The sequence below is a fragment of the Solanum verrucosum genome, unplaced genomic scaffold, assembly GCF_900185275.1.
Source record: "Solanum verrucosum unplaced genomic scaffold, falcon-dt-bn FXZP01000008.1, whole genome shotgun sequence".
Classification (NCBI taxonomy): Eukaryota; Viridiplantae; Streptophyta; class Magnoliopsida; order Solanales; family Solanaceae; genus Solanum; species Solanum verrucosum.
This window is the reverse complement of record NW_026020195.1, coordinates 1443709-1464943: the sequence shown is the minus strand read 5'-3', so window position 1 is coordinate 1464943 and position 21235 is coordinate 1443709. Positions and strand designations below refer to the sequence as shown.

Sequence of the window (21235 nt, the reverse complement as noted above, 5' to 3'; positions counted from 1 at the left end):
TAAATTGTGCTAATCTGTTCTAAATCTTATAAGTTAGACGTTTTTCCCCTTTTTAACCATAACGTAAGGTATCGAATAATTTCTACTAACAACAAATGCCAAATAATTCCACTTACCAATACTTAATTAGAACCGTGATAAAAAGAAAACACCCTGTATTTTGGGAAATGCCAAAATTCAACCGTCACTTGTTATTTTGACTAGGTTTAATGATTTTACAACATTAATTAGAGCTTAATATATGTGGTAGACATAAAAAAAAGTTTATTCGATTTAACTAATCACATAGAAAAATTAAAAAATATTGTTCGATCCATAAATCTTATATCATGTTTGAGACTACATCAGAATAAAATGGATAGCATATAACTTAATACTTATTTGTGCAATTTCTAAAGCCTCCAAAAGTGTTTTTCGAAAAAGTACATTTGAAAAATAGAAATTCGTGTTTACCTGATTAATTTGCAATCTATTTTTATCAATATATATCTGAATAATAATTGTTGACAACAAATTTATTTTCTTGAAACATTTGAAATATATATTTTTCAAAATTTACTACTATTTAAAAAATATTTATCTTTTTTCTTTTATTATTTTTTTTAAACCAAAGTGATGAGGATTGAAATGATATGATATCAACACACTAATTTTTCCTTCATGATGATGACCCCAATTATATCAACACACTTTTCCTTCTTTTTTCAATCAAACGAACGTGACTACAATGACCTCACATACATTTAAGTCTGCAATTTCAATCCATTGCCTATAAAATTCCCCTTTGTTTCTTGAAAATCTCATCCATCCCATCTAACAAACATTTTATAGAACTTAATTAATTACTTGAGATGTTTAGAAGATAAAAGTAACAAAAATAAAAATATTGATATGGATATACGAGACATATTAGATGAGACATAATTATAAATAAATATATATAACAAAATGAGAGTGACCTTTACGATGAAAAACATGATAGATACGAAAGATGTGCATATAAAGAAGAGATAAATAAACACCTCATGCAACAAAGAAGCATGAGAGATAGGTCAAGTAACTATTCATGGGATCATGGTGAAAAGTGATTAGACAAGGTATGTGACACGTCTATGTAAGACTTACTGAAAACATGATTCTAGATAGAAAATATTTGGACGTCGAAATAATTATGATAGAAAGTTAGTAGATAGTAATACATTGTATCGTCTCCTTATCAATCAATATTGGTTTTATTACCCTCCTACTATCTCGTCCTATGGTGTCGGTTTTAGTATCTCCTCGATTTTGATTATCGTATTTTATTTGTTGTTGCTACTATATTTCTTCTCCATATTCTTCACCCTCTATAATTGCTTTACATGCTTGATTTTTGAATATATTTTACTTAAGTCGACGATCTGCCGAAAACTACATCACTATGATACATATGAGATATATACACTCTACTCTCCTCATACATCACTCGTAGAATATACCGCGTTCGTCAAACCCATATTTTTCAGGTGAAAAGAAAAAGGAAAAAATATCTGTCCAATCAAGGTTATTTCTGTCATTCAGCCACCACCGTCTCTGAAAATGGTAAAATCCCCACCCGATTCGTTTCGTCACTTGTCAATACCCAACCCGCCACAACATATTCCAATCACTTATCTCCACGTCACCTTCCTCTCATTGGCCATTCAAATCTCACCGTTCATTTTAATCCAACGGCTTATCTTCAATATTCTAGACTTTTCCATGTAATAAACCATGGTTAGTTAACAATAAATAAATAAATAAATTAAAAATTAAAAATTAAATCCATTGTTGGATATATAGATACAGAATATTGTAAGACAGAGAAATATAGATATAGAGAGAGAGAGAGAAAAAAGCCGGAGAAAGAGAAGAGGGTTGTTGCGATTGCCGGAATCAGACCGTCTACATCGCTGAACTGAAGTATTCAATCGGCGGTGAAGAGAAAGACGGTGTAGTCGTGCCGGAAAAAAGTGAGATATAGAGGCACGATCTCTCTCAGATCTGGTCATCTGGTAAGTTTTTTTGTTGTTTTTTTGAACTGAAGTATTCATTTGGATTTCGTTTGATCTGTTAATTTACTGTTTATTGTGGATGTTCGTGGTAGAGTAGTGATTTGCAGCGGTATTAGTGATGTTTTTCCCTGTTTTGAGTTTTTGTTGTTAAGTAATTGAATGGAAATGAGATTTTTGAGTAGTAAATGTGAGTAATCGATATGCGAAGATTTGTTTGTTTGTATTTCTATGTTATTGGATAACAAAGCAGAGTTTCGAGTTTAGAGTGTTAAATGCTGGCAATATCTTAGATGAACGTAGTTATAGTGTGTTAATCTTATTGTGTATTGAAAAGAGTTTCAGAAATTAGTGCTAATTGATTCAGGATGTTATGAGTTTTTTAGCTATATTTCTCGAGTATTAAGGATTGTTAAACGTAGGTTTTTAGTGTTAAGAGGATTGTTTATTTGGATTCTTGAAGATCTTGTGAGGTTTGTTATTGGTGTTGTTCTGAATAAGTGGTCAGTTTAATGTAAAATATTGTATTTGGCTGATCTTTGGGTTTTGGTTATTTGTTGATCAAGTGTGTAGATTAATTTAGTTGTTTGTGTGTGTTTACAGATTGCTGTCAGTGCTATTATCCGCATCAGCAGATGGCTCTTTCGATGTAACATTTGGGATCTTCATCATTCGCTGTTCAAAACAACTTGACGTGCGAGTGATAGTGTTCTTGTATTCTTGTGTCCAGTGGTGATATCTGTGGGGGTTGATTTTTGATTCCTCCTTTCCTGATTGATGATCGTTTCTGGATTGATTCTTTTGGTGGTTTATGCACAATCGGCTTCTGAGTTGAGTGTGTCGGGAAGCTCCCTCCTGCCACCATCTCTTTTTGTGATTGTGACTTAGGACGGTGTTTCTTGTCCTTGTATGTCTCCTAACTTGGACAGTCCTGTTCAAACTCAGATGGCTGTAGCAGTATTTAAGAGTCCGCTTGGTGGAGAGTACCATGGAAGCAGTAGGATGGAAGGGAAATCTACTGGGAGGAGACGGGTTTTTGTGCAAACTGACAATGGTTGTGTGCTGGGGATGGAGTTGGACCGTAGTGACAATGCTCATACTGTGAAGAGGAGGTTACAGATCGCTCTCAATGTTCCAACTGAGGAGAGTTCTTTAACATTTGGAGATGTGGTGTTGAAGAATGACCTTAGTGCCATTCGGAATGATTCCCCTCTACTGCTGACGAGGAATTTCATGCATAGAAGTTCATCGACTCCATGTCTTTCACCTACTGGGAGGGATGTCCAACAGAGAGATCAGAGTGGCCCTATAGAAATACTGGGGAACTCTAGTCACTTTGCCAAGACAAAACAACTTGTCAAGGAGATTGTGAAGGCTGTCAAGATTGGAGTTGATCCACTTCCAGTCCATAGTGGACTTGGGGGCGCATACTATTTTAGAAACAGCAGAGGTGAGAGTGTTGCTATTGTCAAGCCAACAGACGAAGAGCCGTTTGCACCAAATAATCCTAAAGGTTTTGTTGGCAAAGCTCTTGGACAGCCAGGCTTAAAACGTTCAGTTAGGGTTGGAGAAACAGGGTTTCGGGAGGTTGCTGCATATCTTCTCGATTATGATCATTTTGCCAATGTGCCAGCCACTGCATTGGTGAAAATCACTCATTCTATTTTTAATATCAATGATGGTGTTAATGGAGATAAGCCTTTTAGCAAGAAGAAACTTGTCAGCAAGATTGCATCTTTGCAGCAGTTCATCCCGCATGATTTTGATGCCAGTGACCATGGAACATCAAGCTTCCCTGTTGCTGCTGTTCACCGGATTGGGATATTAGACATCAGGATATTTAACACAGACAGACATGCAGGAAATCTTTTAGTTAGGAAGCTTGATGGTGTTGGGATGTTTGGTCAAGTAGAGTTAATTCCCATTGATCATGGCCTCTGTCTACCAGAAACGTTGGAAGATCCGTATTTTGAGTGGATTCATTGGCCTCAGGCATCCATTCCGTTTTCAGATGATGAACTCAAGTACATAGAGAAGCTTGATCCTGTTCGTGACTCTGATATGCTGAAAAGTGAGCTCCCTATGATTCGCGAAGCCTGCCTTCGTGTCTTGGTCCTGTCCACCATTTTCCTCAAGGAAGCTGCTGCTTATGGGCTTTGCCTTGCAGAGATTGGTGAGATGATGAGCAGGGAATTTCGTCGTGGGGAAGAAGAACCGAGTGAGCTTGAAGTAGTTTGTTTGGAGGCCAGACAGTTGATTGCTGAGAGAGGGATTTTGTCTCCTAAGGCTGAAGTTGATGAGGAGGAGTTCCAATTTGACATAGATTATGAGGACGCAGGATATGGTTTTAGTCCAAAAATGGCCTCTGAGGACTTTGTGAGCAGGAACCCGTTTCAGTTTCCATTTGGAGGAGGAAATGGCCGCACTCAACTCTTTAAGCTAGATGTAAGCATCGAGGAAGAAGAAAGTGAAGAGGAAGAAGATACAAACTTTAACTATGTTCCAGCCCCCGCAAAGAATGTAGCAGAGTCAAAACTATCAATGTCCCTCAAGAATATTAGTTTAGGTGACAAGAATCAGAAGCATCCTTATTTTTCTGGAACTAAACCAGAAAATGCCTATCTCGCCAACTCTTCATCTGGCCACAGGAGTGCGAATGAACAGCTTCCTGTGAGTTCCAGCTTTGTGAAGCTAGCAGATATGGGTGAAGAGGAATGGCGTCTGTTTCTAGAGAAGTTCCAGGAACTGCTATACCCAGCTTTTGCCAAGCGCAAGTCAGTCGCCCTTGGTCAGAGGCAGATACAAAGGCTTGGTACTTCTTGCCAGTTTTGAGATATCACAAGGTGTGGTACTACCATGACATCTCACTACTAGTATGAGTTAATGCCTAAATAACTCCGCGCAGTCTGGTGGTGGAAGTGAAGGATATCTAGCTTAGGTTGGTTAAGTGGTTATGTGCTCCCTTGAAGAAGAAGTTATAGGGCGGCAGTAGCTTTAATAGGAGATGCTGTAAATATTTTTGAGGCACCTGAGTGGAAGTGCCGAGTAGAATTGGTGTCTTTTTTTCTGTTTGATGTCTTCATTTTTTTTCCTTTTCACTTTGTCACGGCGACTGTTAGATAAATAATATGTAGAATGTAATCCGAAAAAATAAAACAAAAAAGTTTGTGTAAATGTTCGATGTGTGTTCTTGTTTCTTCTCATATGTTTTGTGCAAGTTAAAAGATATTGATTGTCCTTTTTACCAGTTATTGTATACATTGTTATTTAGTGTTCATTGTGCAAGACATGAGTTGTTATTGTGTCTTTCCTCGAATAGCCCTAAAAGTGGGAAGAATCGAGTAAAAGTGCAGTGTAGTAGGTCCCTTTTGTGGACCAGTTGACCCTTCAGTGTACTGAGGAGTTCACACACTAGAACATCACAGTTGTAGAATATGTTTGTGGTCAAGAAAATTCATGTTTGTTTGATCCAATTTCCAGTACATAAACATCAAAGTGGACCCTAATGATATTTGCTTGTCAATTGCACATCACTAGGGTGGAGGTCCCAAAGTATGGTCTCGATTAGTCCAAACCGTGTGGTCGACAAAGTTGTGTTGGTCGGAGGTAACATGTATCTCATGGAATTAGTCGTGTAAAGTTGCTAGTTTGGTGATATGTCAATCTTTGTTGTTGTTAACAGAATGAGAAGAATTGGAACGTTTAAAACAAAGCAAGATGAAGAAAAAGTGATAAGGTTGAAAGTTTGGTGGATGTCTGCGTCAAAATGGTCATTCTTTTTTAGCAATCAAGAAACGGTTTTTATGCGTGAAGTGTATAATTATTGGAAAATAAAATGTATACATAAACATACAAGATTTATTTTGGCTCGTCCAATCGGTGTTTGGAACCTACATTGGAGTTTTAACTAAATTTTAATCGCGCATCGCAAGGTTCAATCTAGGGTAACACTCCTAACACGATTTTCATCATACCCAGGCTCGAACCCGAAACCTTATATCGCTGCACCACGTTGGTTGGCAGCTCAATGTTGACCAGGAAATTATTTTAAAATAAAATAAAATGAAATTGGATGAGAGCAAACGTGGTAGCCTCATCTCTGATTGGGCTTGATTTGTACTACTATATAACCTGTTGTTTGGGGTTGGTAGGGTTGGGGGAGGGGGGAGAAGCTTTGTGGGTGTTACATGTTGACATTTGTATATACTTTCGATGTCATTATTCCTACTTTCGATGACAAGTAATTCAGGATAACTAATTATTATGTAATGTGGACAATTAAAATGAGACGGAGAGAATATATATTTACTTAATTTGGAAAACGATAGTTAAATCTTTCTATATGAATATTATTTGTCAGAATATCTTTTTAACTGATATCGGAAAATAATATTACAGAGGCAAATCTAATATAACATAATATGAATATAATTGATTCCAAATGAAAATTAACTAGTATAACGAATGTTTTATGCACAAATGTGAAAATTAACTAGTATAATAAGACTTTTAAACACAAATGTGAAAATTTGTTGTAACTCAATAATTTAGAGTAATGTATGCAAACATAGTAATTACGTACTTATATAAAACTTCCAACTACTCCATACGTATGGCGCCGGCCACAATTGGCTCGAACCACTTACGTCCATAGATATACATGTTTGAGATTAAGACGTAATAATTATTATTGTATATATGGGTGCGTATAGTTGAAAACACAAGAACATGGTGTGTGGGGGTAGGGTGGGGTGGCATGGGGGTAGGGTGGGGGGTCCAGGTTGTCTACTTGCTTCATTAAATAAAGGTTGTTCTCAAGAACATGACTAAATTAGGGTGATATTATTCTTGCTAAAGCTTGCTTATCTTGAAAATTATATCATTTGTGTCATGTCTTGAACTATAAAATTCTTCTTAATTAATGTAATTAATTAGGACATTGATAGCATCGACTGAACTACTAATAGGACCTTTGGACCTATTAAAAATTCCAAAAAACTTTTATTTTCTTCTATTGTATTTACTCTATCATCACACACAATTTAAAATGTTGCTTATTTTTGTTTTGGGGTCAAGTACAAATTCTTGTCGGTCAAAAAAAACATTTTTTTTATGGATACTCCATTTGAATAGTGTTAAAAAGAATGTGTCATTCAGACTTAAGACGTTAGTTTTGTAAAATAATTATCAGATTATATAAATTGAGTATTGGTCGGTCAAGACTCACACATACTCAAAAGATAAAAATAGTGGAAATGAGGTTAAGATGGAAGTGTGGGTATATCAGAAGGGATATGATTAAAAACGAAGATATTCATGACAAAATGAGAGTGACCTTCGTGGTGGATAAGATGAGGGAGGAGAAATTGAATAGTTCAGGCATGTGAAGAAAAGATGCACAAATATTCTGACCAGTGAGAAGGTGTGAAAGATTGACTATGACGGGTACGAAGAGAGGTAGAGGTAAACTGAAAAAGTATTGTGGATAGTGGAATATTGACCAGTTTCCTTTCCAAAATTATTATTTTCAATCTCATTATCTTATTCCTCAATTAGCAAAATAAATTGGAAAAAAAAAAGAAGCAAAATATGTATAATGTATGTATACAATTGTACCAATTTCCTCTTGTTTTGTAAGGCCCATATAAAAGCCCATTAAAGTGGCTAAGCCCAGTGGACCACAGCTATATGCACAATATCAACCCCATCATTTTAATGGACTATTAACTCTCTAAAATAACTTTTTAAATTTATTTTTTTTAAAAATACAAAAACTAAGCTTGATCAAACAAGGTATAAGTATTAGCTTTACCAAATTGGTATTTCCTAGTGTATATATATAAAAATACAACACACACAACATGCATATACTTTATAAGCACATACCATAAATCTTCACAAGTAATAAGAAAAAACATTGTACAATTATAATTAATTAAAAATAAACATGGAAATAAATACACCATTCAACTCATAATTGATACATACAAGCAAAGCCAGTGGCAGAAACAACCTCTCTACATTCACAAGACAGAAACAAGACTGCGTACACACCACTCTCTAAACTCCACTCGTAACTGATTATATTGTTTTAAGCAAAACCAGTGGCAAAAACAAGACTGCGTACACACCACTCTCTTCATACTCCACTTGTAAGATTACACAGAATATATTGTTATAAACAAAACCAGTGCTAAAAACAACATTTCTACATTCACAAGGTAGAAATAAGACTGCGCACACACCACTCTTTCTAGATTATTCAACTGGTGAGATTACATTGAATTTGTTGTTATAAGCAAAACCAATTGCCAAAAACAACTTAAATAAACCAAAGGAAAAAAAAACATACATAATTAAAATAAATTAAACTCATACATGCCTCCATGGTCTTTCAGCAAGATTAACACAATCTTTATGCCTAATACAATCAACCAAATGATCAATTGTCATTCCAGCAGCTTGCATGAATGAATAAACAATTACTGGCCCAACAAATCTAAATCCTTTCTTCAATAAATCTTTGCTAATTGTTTCTGCTTTTGGTGTTCTTAATGGAACATTTCTTGGATGTCTAAATCTGTTAATTATAGGTTTATAATTCACATAATTCCACATGTAGCTGCTAAATGATCCATATTCTCTCACAATCTGCATATGTTAATTGATTAATGAGAGAAAAAAATGATAATTAATTCAGTTAACAACTAATTGATATCATAGTAATAGCATGAACTAGTACTTTTCGGTCTTGTAATTGAAAAAATAGTCACTTTCATGTCATAGACTTTTTCACATGTTGAATCTGAAACTCCATGACAATGACTATATTGTGAATTTTTGAATATATATAATAAAGGAGTTGGAACTTGCCTTGACTATGCATTTGGCATTGTCAAATATGCATCTAACTCTGCTTTCTGCTAAATTGAGTGATGTATTTGAGATTAATTCTTCAATCTCACTCTCCCCCATTTTGGCCACATGGTTTGCATTAAATCCACCAAATGCTTCTCTACATATTCACACATTAAAAAATATTTTTTATACTATCAGATCATTCAAAAATAAACTACGGATAATTGTTAGTAATGAGTGGAATCAATAATAAAAAAATAAGATAGATAACTTGCTAAAACAAGTTAAATCATACTGATAATCTAGGATGGATGTACAATTTCGACTACAAATTCGTGATATCTAGTAATTTTAAACTACATGTAGTGTTGTCTTACGAAATTCACTAACAATGTATATATTAGTATTAGTTTAGATCCAATAACTCAAAATGCTACATTTTCGAGCGCATAAAATTTAAATTCTGAATCCATTAGACTATCAATTATATAAATTGAAAGGGGGAGAATTTTTGTACCTTATTTGTTCCCTTCTCTTTAAAATTTCAGTCCAATTGAAATCCATAAGCATTCCACATAATGCAAGAAGCTCGAATAATTGACTGTTTAATTAATTAATTAATTTGTTAATAAACTTTTATGTATTATTAAATGGCCTCCAAAATTAATCATAAATTATTACTTACTGGTCATCATAAACAGGAACTCCCCAACATTCATCATGGAATTGCACATAAACCTTATCTGCATATAGCAAATTCAAAAAAATTAATCTTACAATTGGCATTAATGTTAGGATAATTTGGTACAAATTAAGTGTCAATTTATCAATAATTCAAATAATTCTACTTCCAAATACTATAAACAACACAATACTAGAAAGTTTAGGAAGTTATTACTTTATTTTTCAGATTATCATATCAGACTTGCTATAAAGAGTTACATGCAGTGACAGAATTATGTGTGCCCTGATCACCCTCGTGGTCGCAAAACTATATTGTGTATATGTATAGGTCAAACATCACTCGTTATACAAATATATTAAATCTCAAATTTGACTATCAAAATTCCTAACTTTATTAATGAATAATGATTATGTTATCAATAGGTCAATTTAACTTAATAGCATAATAATCTTATATTATGCTCCTAATATATAATAAAGTCAAAATAACATCTCTTTAAGTTCTATCCACAATCAAACATCAAGAAAAAAATAAATCAAACGCCATAATATAAAATGAAAATCTGAAACTACTATAAGACATTTTTAAATATTAGGAATATTTCAAGAAAAGTAAATAAAATATAGATAAATGCTACTTATGAAACTTACCACTAGTACTAGTAATCCAATTGCACCTTCTCATGAGTTCTTCTTCACTACTAGGGTTTGGATTAGGGTTACAAGTTGGACTTATAACCGTTCGAGCCACGTTCTTATTGGACATGCTCGAGCCCTCTTTTTTCTCCCTTGATGACGCGATTAATCGTAGTGCTAGAGAGATTTTTTGATCCAATGGAGTGATTGAAGAAGAATCAGTAATAGAAGAATCATTTGAAGTTTGTGATAAAGATAAAGAAAGTGAAGAAAGTGAAAGAGAAGAACTTGTTTTATGTAACCCTATAGGGTAAATTTTTTTCCAATGTTTGGATAATAAGAAATTACTACTAATATTATTGCTTCTTGTTTTTTCTTTTTCCCTATGTTTCTCTAATGCATGATGTTTCCTCACACTTTGCTTAGACATTTTTTTGGAAAAACTAAATAAATTAAAAGTGGCTATGGATTGTAAATATGTGAGAAGATGATTGGAATATATAAAGATTGGATTTTGAAGTGATGGAAAATTTAATTAAGAATGTTAATAAAAGGTGAAGTTGGTAGAATGTGAATCTCATAATGAGGCAACTTTTTAGACTTATAATTGAAGCAAATTTGATATGAAAATGGTTTGTGGATTGTAAAATATTACTTGTTGACAATAGAAAGTTTGAGCATTGAAGTGTTGAAGAAGTGTAGACTTTCCAGAAGCTCAAGATTTTTAGTGAAAAATGTTCACATTTGAGAAGGTTTTGCATTACATTGTTATATTAACGGTCTTTTAAGTCTAGTTTCCAACGAATTAAATTGTTTGTCAATTCGATGTTGAAGTAAAAAGTTATGAGTATTCTATATCAAACTATCAAGGCACAAAAGGATCGTATTACACTAATAGAGAGTTTTTTTTTCCCGCTTAGTGTATGATATCCGTTTTGAAAGTGTTTTCTATCAGGATTTTTTTTAATTCTCAGTATTCAAACTCGAAACCTAGAGTTAAGGGTAAAGAATCTTATCCGTCCTATCGCAATCCATAATGGTAATAATACAGATTATTAACTTATGATCTCAACTTTTTTTTTTTTTCTTATCCATCTTAAAATATTTCATGAAAATTAAGTCTCCATCCTCCTCTATGAAGTGTTTTTTTTTGCTTCTACAAATAATATATGATCCATATTGTAAATGTAATATTAAACACCCAAAAATACTTTTTAGAAACTTAATTAGAGTTAAAGAGTGAGTTATAAAGCTTGAAAACATTAATAGTTTAACCATTCTTTTAGTTCAAATGTTACTTCAATGTAAGTGTAATGGGTTGCCTTTATTTGCTAAGACTTAGTACTCACTCTATATATACATCTCATCCTTTCTTTTTGTAATTTTGTAATTATATGTGCTATCTTTGGAAAATGATTTTCCCCTTCCAACTTGCAAGTAGATTTTTTTAACACAAAGATTAGTAAAACCAAAGCGTTCTTCTCAGAAATCTTAGTAGTTCGATTGATTGATTAGTTATCTAAAATTTCAACTTGTTAGTCGTTGGTGATGGTTCGATTCCACAACTCATAATCCCCTCCTCCTTTCTCCCTTCCTTACAACCCCTATGTAGTAAAAAAAAAAGTATCCTCGACCTTGACAAACTAAATGAGAACACTATCCTATTAAACAAGTCTTACACGATATAAACTTTTATAAAGTTGAATAAATAGACACATACATCCTACGTAACATAATACATGTAGAACGTCACATATGACATGAAATTGTCATGTAGGACTTCACGTAGAATGAATGTGGCTAGCTATTTTTTCTGATTTATACAAGTTAAGTGTCTACTTGTGCACACTCAAAATTGGAAGATGTAATGCCAGTTGAAACCAAGTTTAAAAACATATTTATGTATAATTATGCATGATTGTTATTTCATTCTTAACGTGGAATAAAAATAACATTATAAGTTATCTGACAATTTTATCGTAATCAAATATAAAATAAACTTTAAAATTAATTTCGAAATTAGTTATATCTTATCCCTCGTACCAAACGAGACGGAAAAAAGAAATGGGGTTAACGACTTCGTTTCATTTGTCTCTTCCACAAATCAATAATTCCTCTTTTTCTCTCTTAAACCCTAAACCTCTGTAAAAATCTCCCATTTTTTTCTTCTCCTCCTCCTAATGCTTCGATTAACCCTTAAATCACCCCTAAAATCTCGATTACTCTCCTCTCTCCGCCACCCTAAACCCTCTTTCTCCACCGCTAACCTCGCCGTCGACCACCCTGAACCACCACCACCAACTACCACAACCACCAGAGCTGCAGTTTCAAGAATCTTCAACTTTTTTCTCCAAAATCATTGCACTAAAGGCTCCGCAAAGATTTTACGAGGTGACCCGTGTTTTAAAATTGTAATCTTTGAGCTGAATTCATCGGAAATAGAAGACATTGTCGAGAAACTGAGTTTTGAAAATTCCGAATCTGCCCTTGAGTTCTTCTTCTTATTGAGAAATGATTATGGGTTTAATCATTCCAGAGCTTCACACATTGCTGTTGCTCATGTTTTGGCTAAAAAACAGAGGTTTAGAGCTTTGAAGATTCATTTACAACATTTGGTTCAACAAGAAGGTATTGTGTTCTCTGCTATGGCATTAAAAATTCTATTTTGTCACTCCCTCCGACTCGTATTACTTGTCCACTTTCCCTTTACACGCCCCTTAAGATATCGTAAATGAGAATGATAGTTTTACTAATTCTAGTGCAAGTAATATGGGATGGAGGGAGTAATAGTATAGTGTAACTATGGAGTACTTCTTACATTGCTCATTTTGTTGTTTATATAGATTTGTTGTGATTTCCAATCAGGCTTTGGTTCAGCTCATTCGATATGCGAGCTGCTTTTGATTCGCTTTCAGAAATGGGACTCTAATCATGTTGTCTGGGATGTGCTGGCTTCTGCTTATTCCCATTGTCAGATGGTTGATGATGCTCTCTTTGTTTTTGCAAAGATGAAAGATTTCGATATCCAGGCTTCGGTATTTACATACAATAATTTGTTGTATAATTTGAGGCACACTGATTACATCTGGGATGTTTACTATGACATGAAAGCCAGTGGGATAAACCCGAGCGAGTATACTAACTCCATTCTTATAGATGGTCTGTGCAAACAATTCTTGATTCAAAAAGCAGTTAATTTTGTCCGAGGGACTGAATGTAGAGAGTCTGAGCCTTGTGTTGTGTCTTTCAATGCTCTTATGTTGAGTTCATGTAAAATGGGTTCTGTAGATGTTGCTAAGTCATTCTTTTGTATGATGTTTAAGTGTGGATTTTATCCCAATGTATATAGTTACAATATTCTCATTCACGGATTAAGTGTGGCGGGTGCAATGGAAGAAGCATTGGAGTTCATAGATGATATGAAGAAACATGGTTTAGAGCCTGATTTGGAAACTTATAACGTCCTTGCCAAAGGATTTCATTTGCTTGGTATGATGAATGGTGTCCGGAAGTTCATTAATGAAATGCTTCGTAAAGGCATGAATCCTGATATTTTCACATATACAATGTTGAATTGTGGATATTGCAAAGAAGGTAATATTGATGAGAACAGTATTAAGTTGAGAGAGGAGATGTTTTCAAAGGAGGGGGTCCATGCTAGTGCTATCTCAAACAACATGTTACTAAGCAGTTTGTGTAAAAGCGGACATTTAGATGAAGCTTTGAATTTGTTCCATGAGATAGAGAGCAGCGGTCGTAAACTGGATCATATCATGTACTCGATTCTCATTCAAGGCCTTTGTAAGCAAGGAGTGGTTGATATGGCTTTTCAATTGTACAAAGATATGTGTTGTAAGAGAATTATTCCAAATATTGTTGCTCATAGATCTATTCTCAAAAGCTTCTGTGAGAAAGGGTACATATATGAGGCAAGAGTTCTGTTTGACGCTTTAATATATTCCGACTTAATAGATGATATTTTTTTGGTTAATATTATGATTGACGGATATGCAAAACTTGGTGACATCGGTGAGGCTGTTCAGGTATACGAACTAATAACAGGGAAAGGAATAACCCCAAGCATAGCTACATTCAATTCCTTAATATATGGGTTCTGCAAAGCCAGAAAGTTAGATGATGCAAGAAAGTGGGTTGACACTATATGTGCACATGGGTTGATACCATCAGCGAGGACGTACACAACTCTTATGAATGCCTATGGTGAAGAAGGGAAAATGCAAACCGTTTTTGAATTGCTAGACGAAATGAAAGCAAGGTGCATAGAACCAACTCATGTTACTTACACAGTGATAATGAAATGCCTCTGTAAAAGAAGGCAGATTCATGAGTCTGTCCAGATACTAAAGACTATGTTACCGGATGATTTTCAGCGTGATGAAGTTTTTTACAACACCATTATTAAAAGTTTATGTGAAGCTCGCGATATGGAAGGCGCTTGCAAATTATATAAAGAGATGGCGGTGCACGAACTTCAGCCAAGTCGTGTCACGTACAACATTCTCCTTAATGGTTATTGTACACATGGAGAGCTAAAGGATGCGGAGGAACTATTTTCTAAACTCCAAGATGTTTGCCTGATGAAATGTGATTACACCATTCTAATAAAAGCACATTGTGCAAAAGGATCAGTGCATAAGGCAGTGGTTCTGTTCCAAAAGATGATTGAGAAGGGCTTTGAAATCTCTATTAGAGATTATAGTGCTGTGATTAATAGGTTGTGCAAAAGAAACTTACTAGCTGGCGTAGATATTTTTCTGCGTATGATGTTGTTTCATGGCATATCTGTTGATTCACAGATTTGTTTTGTTATGCTTAACAGTTTCCGTGATCATAATTCTGTGTTCCAGTTGGCCTCTTTGATGATTAAGTGTGGGTTAGATACTGACTCTAATTGTGGCTAAGTGTACAAGACACCAATTCAGGATGATTATTGTGCTCTGCTGCAATATATGAACTTCTTGGTTCATGTGTGGTTAAGTGTACGAGAAACCAATTCAGGATGATTATTGTGCTCTGCTGCAATATGTGAGCTTCTTGGTTCATGTGATGTTACGAGAGAAGTTCGTAGAAGTTGTAACTTGATTTTATAAGGTATGTGAACCTATTTAATAACTCATTCCTGACTTCAATTTTTTTGGATTGAAAGGTTTGTAATTGCACTGACTATGCAGTTATATGGACTTGATAGATGAGGTCACAGGGAAATTATGTCCTCCGACGAAACACATTTTGTGTGGAGAAAAGACAGAGGACTTCGGCATCTGTAAGAAAAGTTAACAGGTACCGAATGTTCTTCTGTGTTTTTCTGGTTTTCGGTTATGGTATCATATCCCTTATATTGTTCTGTTACCTTCAACTTTAGTACTATCAGCTCTTTGTTCCAGTTTTGACTTACTAAAATTGCTCGTATTTGTCCGAAGTTCATTTCAAACTAGTGAATTTTGCATCTGTTCCTCCATTAAGTCTATTTGATGATTTTTTGCAGATGCTCAGAAACATATAGGCAGCTGTCCTTTCGGATCCTAGCCAATAGGGGCACGCGAGTTGTACGACTGCTGGAGCTGTTACGGCTTGAGTTCTTGGAGATCATTCATGGCATGATTTGTAGCTCTTGCTTAAAGACTGCTCCATGTTACCTTCTTTTAAGCAAACTTGCATATTTTCTTTGCAACTGATATAAGCTATAGAAAAGAAGAGACATCTATGTTGCTCAGACTCTTCGATAGGTGCGTGTCGGATTTGAAGGATCCATCACGGGTGCGGCTAACATTTTTGGAGCAACTTAGGTGTCAATCAGCCTATCTGATGCCTGTTATGCTTGCTTGATAGAATCATCTATGCTTAACAGTAGCTTTAATTTGTTGCTGAAGGTGAATCAATAAAACTTTTTGAGTGGCAGACTGGCAGTGTCACTATGTCCATATTTATTACTCCTATCATCTAACATGAACTATCACATTTCATTTTTCTAGCAAATTATATCGGCGAACTTCCTAAAAAGGAAAACAATAATATAATATGTTTGTTAATTAAAGTAAGCCTTAAAATGGATACCAAACTAAAAAATTGCATGCTCATACAGTAAATTAAAAAGAAAAAAAAAAGTTGCGCAAAGTATTCCCTTGGTAAAGAAGAGTATTAACTTGTTTTCAACTGAGCTCTTTGCAATTTGCCCTCCTAATCAAGGAAACATTTGATCGTTAGCCTCCCAAATGTTTACTAACTAACCACATAAACTTACTACTAAAGGGATTAAAAGAGGAATAGTGTATTTTATTTACACCAATTGAAGATTATTCAGTTAGTTATAAATGATTTTAATTAATGTCGGTGCACTTTTATTGACGATGTCGAAGAGTATATATTTTTTAGAATATTTTCCTTTGTTAGCTAAGGATGGAGAAGTAGTAACGTATCCTTAAAGAATAAGTAAATACACATACAAATATGATTACGGTACGAAGTGACCTTAATTTGTTAGGTAATAGGTTAATTTAATATTTTACTCCTCTTGTTTTCTCTTTTCCATACAGATAGCTACGTTAAAATGGAAGGTGAAAAGCATACACAAAGACGATGTCGAAGAGTACTAAGGAGGCACATGGTTTCGTAGATGACATGGTATTCGAGATACTAACGTGGCTACCAGCTAAGTCTCTTATGAGATTTAACTGTGTTTCTAAATCTTGGAACAGCTTGATACGATATGATCTCAACTTTGTCAATTTGCACATTGCTCGTAGAGAAATAAAAGCCTTTCCATTCTCGCTTGGATATAAAAGAGATTGGAATTTTCCACGTTTGTATCTGGGATATGATCCCGCCACAAAAAGATACAAATTACTTCGCGATCGTATTTACTACAAGAAAAGGCCATGTTTAAAGATTCTAACTCTAGGAACTAACTCAGCCCAGCCCCACCCGGCTCAAGCTTCGCGGGCCAAGAAATTTGATGGGCTAGGGCGGGCCGTCCCTTCATATGGAAGGGCCTGAAAATGTTCAACCCAACCCTACCTTAGAAGGGCCAAGGGCAGGGGTGAGCTAGCCCTTTTTTTTCTCTTTTCAAACTTAAAATTCTATAACATCAAGAAAATGAAAAGATTTTCAAATCAAATATGACAAACAATGGTGTTGTTTCAATAACACTACCAAAAAATCCAGTATGATAGCATGTATCTAGGATACTAGGCACACGTGATACATGTATATGGTATATGCATCCCAGATACACGAGCGAGATAAGAAAGTAGTGAGCGAGATGGGAGGGAGGCGAGGGCACGAACTTTGTTTATGTAACCTATATACATGTGATCAATCCATATGGATAGAGTGTATTCAGAACAAATTAACCTAATTTTGAGTCCATGTATCCCAAGATACATGTATCTAGGCGTACCAAAATCTGGTAAGATTCGTAATATTACAACATAGCGTGCATTTAAGTAATTAGCTCATATAACAGTGAGATTGTTGTAAATTACCCTTAAATAAATAGTTTTGGCCCATGGACCGACCTCGGTCGGCCCCGATCAAGCCTCAAGGGCCAATGACTTATATGGGTTGGGCTTATAAGCCCTAGTTTTAAATGGACTTGAAAAAATTTATCCCAGCTAGGGGTGGGCATGGTACGATATATACCGAATTATACCATACCATACCATACCAAAAAATTTAATACTGTGGGGTATTATGGTATTTGGTATGGTATATGTTATATCTTTTAAATTTTTTTGGTATTTGATAGCATATTTGGCATTTAGTAATAGCATACCGAAACACCGAATACCATACTGAAATATATATAGTTACATAAATAACATATATATTATTATTATTAAAATACTAACAAATATGCAACCTAGTATTAATATAAACTAAATGTTTAGAAGTTGAAACTTCGACTACTCTATTTCGATTGAAATGTATTTATATTGTAATTGATTAACAAAATAAGTTGTTTGTACTTTATTTTGCATATATATTTCTAGATGTATAATGTTTTAGTATGATACCATTGAGACCTTTTTTAATTGTCAAAGTCATAATACTCTATTATACGAGTATATATTAGTCGAAGTTAAACAAATTATCGTTACTGATTTACCATACCGTCAGAGGAGGATTTAAGAAGGTTTATGGGGTGTCACGTAACACTACCGGAAAAATTTACTAAAAATGTATGTACGATTAAATGGGAAAAGCATATAAAAGAGATATATAGTGCGAGTGACACTCCTAATAGATAATCTATGCGTAGCTCAATTGGTAAGCCTTTCAAATTTTTTAGACAATGTTGCGTATTCAAACCTGTGCAACTTTGTTATTTTATACAAATTTTATGTTTACTTCCTTCTTTCTCACTTTTTAGTACTAATTATTTCTTTTATATATAGAGAGAGAAGTTTCCGGACATATGTACTCATCTAAACTGACATAAATTGTTTCAAATTATCATTATATTAAAAATAGTTTTCTAATTAAATTACATGAATATTGTTCAACTCTTAATATTCTATCAATATTACGTATATTGAGACAAAGAAAAGTAAAATATATTATTTAAAAATTACGTAAAAATACTATAAATCATAATAATTAAAAAGCTACAACACGCGTCCTTTTAATGTATCTCAGAAATACACACACTCGTCGCCTATTATTTCTTCTACAAGTTGTTTTCGTTTTCTCTTTGTTATTAATAAGGAAATGCTAGCTCCTTTGAATAGGAAATCCATGAGCGGCGCTGGACGCTGAAGTACTTATCTGAATTGAGGAGAAACAGAGATCATAGCTCAAAGTCGTTTACTGTGTACAAACAACATTTTTCCCTCTACAAAGAAAGGGGCATAGGACCAACTCATGTTACTTACACAATGATCGATAATGATATGCCTCTATAAAAGAAGACAGATGCATGAGTCTGTCCAGATACTAAAGAATATTTTTCACCATGTTAGAGTGGGTAAAAGTCCCACATTGGTTGGGGAATGGACTGGTAATCTCCTTATATGGACTTGGGCAATCCTCCCCTCATGAGCTAGCTTTTGGGGTTGAGTTAGACCCAAGTGTCATATCTTTACATGGTATAAGAGCCATGTTCATCCCCGTTTGGGCTCCCAGTCCACGCGCCAGTTGGCCCTGGGCGTGAAGGGGGGGTGTTAGAGTGGGTAAAAGTCTCACATTGGTTGGGAAATGGACTAGTGCACTCCTTATATGGACTTGGGCAATCCTCCCCTCATTAGCTAGCTTTTGGGGTTGAGTTAGGCAAATGTGTCATATCTTTACATGGTATCAGAGCCAGGACCATCCCCGTTTGGGCTCACAGTCCGCGCGCCAATAGGGCCTAGGCATGAAGGGGGGTGTTAGAGTGGGTAAAAGTCCCTACATTGATTGGGGGATGGACTGGTGATCTCCTTATATGGACTTAGACAATCCTCCCCTCATGAGCTAGTTTTTGGGGTTGAGTTAGGCCTAGGTGTCATATCTTAACATAGCCTGATGAAGTTTCTTACAACAGTACTATTAAAAGTTTATGTGAAGTTCGAGAATCGAGATATGAAAGGCGCTTTCGAATTATATCAAGAGATAGTGGTGCACAAACTTCAGCCCAACTCGTATCACGTATACCATTCTCCTTAATGGTTTCTGTACACATAGAGACTCGTATCACGTATACCATTCTCCTTAATGGTTTATGTACAGATAGAGAGCTAAAGGATGCTGAGGAACTATTTTCTACAACTTGGTGAGGTTGTTCGAGCATACAAACTTATAGAGGGAAAAGAATTACCCCAAGCATAGCTACAAAGCCAGAAAGTTAGATGATGCAAGGAAGTAGGGAAGAAAGAGAAAATGCAAGTCGTTTTTGAGTTGCTAGAGGAAATTAAAGCAAGGGGCATAAAACCAGCTCATGTTACTTAAACAGTGATAATGAAATGCTTCTATAAAATAAGGCAGATGCATGAGTCTGGCCGGATACTAAAGAGTATGTTAATCTTCGTCTTCATCTTCATCGGTGTCTCCATCTTCATCTCCAAAATCACCTCCAAAGTCTCCAAAGTTCTCTCCATCATCATCTCCAATGTCCTCTCCATCATCATCTCCAAAGTCATCTTCATACTCTTCTCCATCTCCAATTTCACATCTGAAAAAGAATTAGAAGTTAATATTAACAAAAAGGTGAAATGATCTAATAGACCCTTATACTTGTACGAGTTTATATTATGGACTCTTCTACTTAAATCGTTGCCAATTGAACTCTTAAACTCAATCAAAAGAAGATTTTTAAACCCCTCCTACTATGAGTGTAGTTGGCGAAATGGTCTGATAGACCCTTATACTTGTATCAGTTTGTATTTTGAACCCTTCTACTTACCCCTTTATCATCTGGACCCTTAAACTCAATAAAACACAATTTAATAAATTCCTCTGACCATTGACCAAGCTTATGTGACTTCACGCACCTTAAGGCTAGTGAATAACTTTTTTAGGTTAAAAAAATATTAAAACTAAAAAAGAAATATTTTTTTAAAAAAACAATTAATTAAAAAAGTCTTTTCTTCTTCCCCACTACCCCTTCCTTTTTGGCCATTTTCACGGCTGACCAAAACTTTTTTTTTCTTCTCCACAATTTACTAACACCGGAGACCACTGAATCGCAGTGGTGAGAGAGACAAACGGCGCTGGTGGTGTCATCTTTCCAAGTAAGAAGTTAACAAAATGGAGATGAAGCACCACCACTGTTTCGCAGTAGAGTGTGAGAGAGAGGCAACACTGGCTAGTGGAGAGGAAAACGAGGTGGGTGAGGGTACGGTCATGGCAGTGAAGAGGTTTTTTGGCCAGATCTGATGGTGCGGTGGCTTAGGTTGTTGTTTTTGTGGAGGTTGGAGGAGAAAAGAAAAATAGTGATGGTGTGCGGCGGAGATGAAGATAGGTGAGGGAGGAAGTATATGTGATTTCGCTGGCAAAAATGGCGACGGCGGTGATGACTTTCTCCGGCGACGGCG

The 21235-nt window shown here is 35.1% G+C and overlaps 3 protein-coding genes across 3 annotated transcripts; 2 read left to right on the top strand and 1 right to left on the bottom strand.

Moving 5' to 3' along the window:
* The first annotated feature begins 1835 nt into the window (after positions 1–1835).
* Positions 1836–5144, top strand: LOC125829762 (phosphatidylinositol 4-kinase gamma 7-like). Its single transcript, XM_049508962.1, has 2 exons — positions 1836–2045; positions 2645–5144. The coding sequence occupies exon 2, from the start codon at positions 2940–2942 to the stop codon at positions 4860–4862; it is 1923 nt and encodes a 640-aa protein (XP_049364919.1). The 5' UTR covers positions 1836–2045; positions 2645–2939; the 3' UTR covers positions 4863–5144.
* Positions 5145–8374: 3230 nt separating this feature from the next.
* On the bottom strand, positions 8375–10645 carry LOC125829812 (uncharacterized). The gene is made up of 5 exons (XM_049509007.1): positions 10224–10645; positions 9574–9631; positions 9406–9489; positions 8904–9045; positions 8375–8681 (listed from the first exon to the last, which is right to left on the bottom strand). The coding sequence occupies exons 1-5, from the start codon at positions 10636–10638 to the stop codon at positions 8403–8405; spliced, it is 978 nt and encodes a 325-aa protein (XP_049364964.1). The 5' UTR covers positions 10639–10645; the 3' UTR covers positions 8375–8402.
* Positions 10646–12316: 1671 nt separating this feature from the next.
* LOC125829755 (putative pentatricopeptide repeat-containing protein At1g13630) lies at positions 12317–15880 on the top strand. Its single transcript, XM_049508951.1, has 4 exons — positions 12317–12836; positions 13074–15320; positions 15401–15509; positions 15715–15880. Exons 1-2 carry the CDS (start codon positions 12389–12391, stop codon positions 15128–15130), a joined length of 2505 nt encoding a protein of 834 aa, XP_049364908.1. The 5' UTR covers positions 12317–12388; the 3' UTR covers positions 15131–15320; positions 15401–15509; positions 15715–15880.
* The last annotated feature ends 5355 nt before the right edge of the window (positions 15881–21235 follow it).

Excerpts from the sequence above, each read along its gene's own strand:
- LOC125829762 (XM_049508962.1), top strand. The coding sequence starts at position 2,940 with ATGTCTCCTAACTTGGACAGTCCTGTTCAAACTCAGATGGCTGTAGCA.
- LOC125829755 (XM_049508951.1), top strand. The coding sequence starts at position 12,389 with ATGCTTCGATTAACCCTTAAATCACCCCTAAAATCTCGATTACTCTCC. Across the intron at positions 12,837-13,073 it reads ACATTTGGTTCAACAAGAAG|GCTTTGGTTCAGCTCATTCG; the intron begins GTATTGTGTTCT and ends ATTTCCAATCAG.
- LOC125829812 (XM_049509007.1), bottom strand. The coding sequence starts at position 10,638 with ATGTCTAAGCAAAGTGTGAGGAAACATCATGCATTAGAGAAACATAGG. Across the intron at positions 9,632-10,223 it reads TTGGATTACTAGTACTAGTG|ATAAGGTTTATGTGCAATTC; the intron begins GTAAGTTTCATA and ends TGCTATATGCAG. Across the intron at positions 8,682-8,903 it reads ATGCCAAATGCATAGTCAAG|ATTGTGAGAGAATATGGATC; the intron begins GCAAGTTCCAAC and ends TAACATATGCAG.